A 5610-nucleotide genomic window follows, 5' to 3' on the forward strand; every position below is an offset into this window, starting at 1 on the left:
GCCCCCCCTCGACCCCCCCGGACCCCCCCAGTGCCACCCCCGGTGTCACCCCCCAGTGTCACCCCCGGTGCCACCGGACGCTGCCGCCCTGCTCGGGAAAGCCACGCCCGGAGCTCAAGTGCCACCACGAGCCCTTTATTGAGGAGGGCGGGGGGACTCTGGGGACCCCCCCATCCTGTCCCCACCCTCGGGTGACCCCCCCCCATCCTGTCCCCCCCCCTCAGTCCTCCAGGTTTCGGAACGCCGCCACCATCTCCTCCTGCAGCTGCGCGTAGGACGCCAGGATGCGCTGCTCGCCGTCCTTCACCGGGTCCTGGCCGCGGGGACACGGGAGACACGGGGGGACACGGGGGGACACGGGGGTGTCGCCTTCAGAGCCGAACTGGGGGTCCCCAAACCCCCCCGGGGCACCCACACCGAGATTCGTGCGGGACACGGTGACACCACCCCCCCAAATGGGGTCACAGCCCCCGTTCTGACTGTCACACGGGACACGGGGGGACACGGGGGTGTCACCCCCAGAGCCGCATTGGGGGTCCCCAAACCCCCCCGGGCATCCACGTTGAGATTCGTGCGGGACCCCCCAAAAAATCCACCTGGGACCCCAAAATGGGGTCACAGCCCACCCCCAAATGGAGTCACAGGGGTCACAAGGGACACGGGGACACATCGGTGTCACCCCCAGACCCTCACGGGGGGAGGTCCCCAAACCCCCCCGGGGCACCCACGTTGAGATTCGTGCGGGACCCCCCAAAAAATCCACCTGGGACCCCAAAATGGGGTCACAGCCCACCCCCAAATGGAGTCACAGGGGTCACAAGGGACACGGGGACACATCGGTGTCACCCCCAGACCCTCACGGGGGGAGGTCCCCAAACCCCCCCGGGGCACCCACACTGAGATTTATGTGGGACCCCTCCCAAAAAATCCACCTGGGACCCCCAAATGGGGTCACAGCCCCCCCCCCCCCCCCCGCCCCCCCCCCACCAGGCCGGGGGCCCCCCCTTTAACCTCCCGCCGGGGGTCTCTGCCCCCCAAACGCCCCCCACCTGGAACTTCATGGCGCTCAGGCGGTACAGGATGTCCCCGAGCCCCTCGCGGATGGTGGCCCAGGTGACACGCTGCTCCTCGGGCCCCGCGCCCTCCACCGCCCCCCGCGCCAGATCGTAGAAGGTGATGAGGTTCTGCAGCATGCCCACGGTCTTGTAGAACGGGCAGAACCTGGGGGGGCCCGGGGGGGTCAGCGGGGGGTGTCCCGGGGGTCCCGGTACCGGTCGTAGGCCGAGTATCCGTTCTGCTGCAGGAAATCGTCCTTGAGCAGTTTGGCCACTTCCAGCGTCACTTTGTCACCCTCGGCCAGCGACGCCTGCGGGGACAGCGGGGTGCTGGCACTGCTGGGACCCCCCAGAGCCCCCCGACCCCAAATGCCACAAACCCCATCGATCCCAGAGACCCCATCAGTCCCGCAAACCCCATAAATCCGCCCGGCCGTGAGCTGCAGGATCTCGGCCAGCTCCTGCTCCTCCTGCACGGTCCCACACCCTAGAAACCCCACAGACCCCGCAGACCCCACAGACTCCACATCCCACACCCCAGACCCCACAGACCCCACAGACCCCACATCTCACAGACCCCGCAGACCCCACAGACCCCACAGACCCCGCAGACCCCGCAGACCCCACAGACCCCACATCCCACACCCCATCTCACATCCCAGACCCTGACCAGACATCCCACACCCCACAGACCCCACAAATCCCATAAAAGGACCTTCCCCACGAGCTGCACCATCTTGGTCAGCTCCTCCTCCTCCTCCTGCAGGGTCCCAGACCCCACACCCCATATCTCACACCGCAGACCCCACAAACCCCACAGACCCCATATCCCACACCCCGTATCCTACATCCCACACCCCACAATCCCCACAATGCCACCTTCCCCATGATCTCAGCCAGCTCCTCCTCCTCTTGAAGGGTCCCAGACCCCACATCCCACACCCCATATCCCACATCCCAGACCCCAACCCCACATCCCACACCCCGTATCTCACATCCCACACCCCGTATCTCACATCCCACACCCCACAGACCCCACATATCCCATAAAATCACCTTCCCCACAAGCTGCACGATCTCCAGCTCCTGCAGGGTCCTGTATCCCATATCCCACATACCAGACCCCAACCCCACATCCCACACCCCGTATCTCACATCCCACACCCCGTATCTCACATCCCACACCCCACAGACCCCACATATCCCATAAAATCACCTTCCCCACAAGCTGCACGATCTCCAGCTCCTGCAGGGTCCTGTATCCCATATCCCACATACCAGACCCCAACCCCACATCCCACACCCCACAGACCCCACAGACCCCACAAACCCCAGTCCCAGACCTTCCCCACAAGCTGCGTGATCTCAGCCAGCTCCTCCTGCAGGGTCCCACATCCCAGACCTCACAAACCCCACAGACCCCACAAACCCCATATCCCACACCCCATATCCCACATCCCAGACCCCACAAACCCCACAGACCCCACAAATCCCATAAAAGCACCTTCCCCACGAGCTGCACGATCTCGGCCAGCTCCTCCTCCTCCTGCAGGATCCCAGACCCTACATCCCACAACCTGTATCTCATATCCCAGACCCCACAAACCCCACAGACCCCATATCCCACACCTCATATCTCACATCTCAGACCCCATATCTCACATCCCAGACCCCACAGACCCCACAAATCCCATAAAAGCACCTTCCCCACGAGCTGCACGATCTCGGCCAGCTCCTCCTGCAGGGTCCCATATCCCATATCCCACATTCCAGACCCCACAAACCCCACAAACCTCACATCCCACAGACCCCATATCTCACATCCCACAGACCCCGTATCTCACATCCCACACCCCGTATCTCACATCCCACACCTCGTATCTCACATCCCACAGACCCCGTATCTCACATCCCACTCCCCGTATCTCACATCCCCGACCCCACAGACCCCACAAATCCCATAAAAGCACCTTCCCCACGAGCTGCACGATCTCGGCCAGCTCCTCCTCCTCCTGCAGGATGCGCCGGGCGCGGTCGCGCAGCGCGGGCAGCTCGGGGTGCGCGCGCTCGTAGTGCGGCTCGAGAGCGCGCAGGTAGCGCGAGTACGAGATCAGCCAGTTCACCGAGGGGAAGTGCTTGCGCTGCGCCAGCTTCTTGTCCAGCCCCCAGAACACCTGGGGTGTCACCCGGTGTCACCCGGTGTCACCCAGTGTCACCTCGGGTCGGGAATGTCACCCCCGGGTCATCCATCCTGCCCCCGAGCTTCTTATCCCCACGGAATGCCTGGCAGTGTCACCTCCATGTCACCCCCGGGTCACCCAGCATCTCTTGTGCAGCTCCCAGAACACCTGGCAGTGTCACCCCGTGTCACCCCGTGTCACCCCAGGGTCACTCAGGGCAGCCCCGAGCTCCTTATCCCCACGGAATGCCTGGCAGTGTCACCTCCATGTCACCCCCGGGTCACCCAGAGTCTCCCCGTGTGTCCCTGTGCTTCTTGTCCAGCCCCCAGAACACCTGGCAGTGTCACCCCGTGTCACCCGGTGTCACCTCGGGTCGGGAATGTCACCCCCGGGTCATCCATCCTGTCCCCGAGCTTCTTATCCACACGGAATGCCCGGGAATGTCACCCCCGGGTCACTCCGTGTGTCCCTGTGCTTCTTGTCCAGCCCCCAGAACACCTGGGGTGTCACCCACTGTCACCTTGTGTCACTCATCCTGTCCCCAAGCTCCTTATCCCCACAGAATACCCAGTACTGTCACCCCCGTGTCACCCCGTGTGTCCCTGTCCTTCTTGTGCAGCCCCCAGAACACCTGGTAATGTCACCCCCGTGTCACCCCGTGTCACCCATCCTGCCCCCGAGCTTCTTGTCCCCACGGAACACCTGGTAATGTCACCCCCGTGTCACCCAGGCTGTCCCCGAGGTTCCTGTCCAGCCCCCGAGCACCTGCGACACCGGGAATGTCACCGTGACCGCCGTCACTGTCACCATGTCCCTGTCCCTGTGTCCCTGTCCCCTCCCAGTGCGTCCCTGTCTCTTCCATGTCCCACTCAGTGTCCCCATCTCCCTCCCACCCTGTCCCTGTCCCCTCCACGCTCCTCCCACTTTGTCCCTTCCATGTCCCCCCCCACCTCTCAATGTCCCCTCCGTGTCCTCCACCACCATGTCCCCTCCCCGGTGTGTCCCTGTCGCACTCACCAGTGACACGGGGACACAGTGACACAGTGACATGGTGACATGGGGACACGGTGACACTCACGGGGACACACAGGGGACACAGTGACACGGGGACACAGTGACACAGTGACATGGTGACATGGGGACACGGTGACACTCACGGGGACACACAGGGGACACAGTGACACGGGGACACAGTGACACGGTGACACTCACGAGGACACACAGGGGACACGGTGACACAGTGACTGACACGGTGACACACAGGGGACACGGTGACATGGGGACACAGTGACACGGTGACATGGTGACACGGGGACATGGGGACACACAGGGGACATGGTGACACGGTGACATGGTGACACGGGGACACTCACGGGGACACACAGGGGACATGGTGACACAGTGACACGGTGACACTCACGGGGACACACAGGGGACATGGTGACACGGTGACACGGTGACACTCACGGGGACACACAGGGGACATGGTGACACGGTGACACGGTGACACTCACGGGGACACACAGGGGACACAGTGACATGGTGACATGGGGACACAGTGACACGGTGACATGGTGACACGGGGACATGGGGACACACAGGGGACATGGTGACACGGTGACATGGTGACACGGGGACACTCACGGGGACACACAGGGGACATGGTGACACAGTGACACGGTGACACTCACGGGGACACACAGGGGACACAGTGACACAGTGACACGGTGACACGGTGACACAGTGACACGGTGACATGGTGACACGGGGACACGGTGACACTCACGGGGACACACAGGGGACACAGTGACACGGGGACACAGTGACACAGTGACATGGTGACATGGGGACACGGTGACACTCACGGGGACACACAGGGGACACAGTGACACAGTGACACGGTGACACGGTGACACAGTGACACGGTGACATGGTGACACGGGGACACGGTGACACTCACGGGGACACACAGGGGACACAGTGACACGGGGACACAGTGACACGGTGACATGGTGACACACAGGGGACATGGTGACACGGTGACACGGTGACACGGGGACACGGGGACACTCACGGGGACACACAGGGGACACAGTGACACAGTGACACAGTGACACGGTGACACGGTGACACGGTGACACTCACGCTCCCACGATGCTGACGCTGCCCTCGCGCTCGGGGCTCCCCAGGCACCGCGCCCGCCCCGCGCGCTCGTAGAACGAGGCCAGGCGGGCACCGAGGTACGCGGGGTACCCGCTGTCTGCGGGGGGACACGGCTGTCACCGCCTGTCACCTCCCTGTCACCTCCTGTCACCCCCTGTCACTGCCCCGTAACCCCCAGTACCCGCTGTCTGCGGGGGGACACGGCTGTCACC

General features: G+C 63.6%; 1 protein-coding gene across 1 annotated transcript in view; it reads right to left on the reverse strand.

The window, feature by feature from the left end:
- Positions 1-220: 220 nt before the first annotated feature.
- Positions 221-5610, reverse strand: part of LOC121360146 (V-type proton ATPase catalytic subunit A-like) — a 12287-nt gene continuing 6897 nt past the window's right edge. Inside the window, exons 9-13 of the mRNA XM_041479675.1 lie at positions 5380-5495; positions 3026-3229; positions 1272-1366; positions 1050-1221; positions 221-313 (exon numbers count right to left, since the gene is read on the reverse strand). Coding sequence (XP_041335609.1) covers positions 221-313; positions 1050-1221; positions 1272-1366; positions 3026-3229; positions 5380-5495 — 680 coding nt within the window. The remainder of the gene's footprint in view (positions 314-1049; positions 1222-1271; positions 1367-3025; positions 3230-5379; positions 5496-5610) is intronic.

This window comes from Pyrgilauda ruficollis, unplaced genomic scaffold, assembly GCF_017590135.1.
Source record: "Pyrgilauda ruficollis isolate IOZ18807 unplaced genomic scaffold, ASM1759013v1 scaffold496, whole genome shotgun sequence".
Classification (NCBI taxonomy): Eukaryota; Metazoa; Chordata; class Aves; order Passeriformes; family Passeridae; genus Pyrgilauda; species Pyrgilauda ruficollis.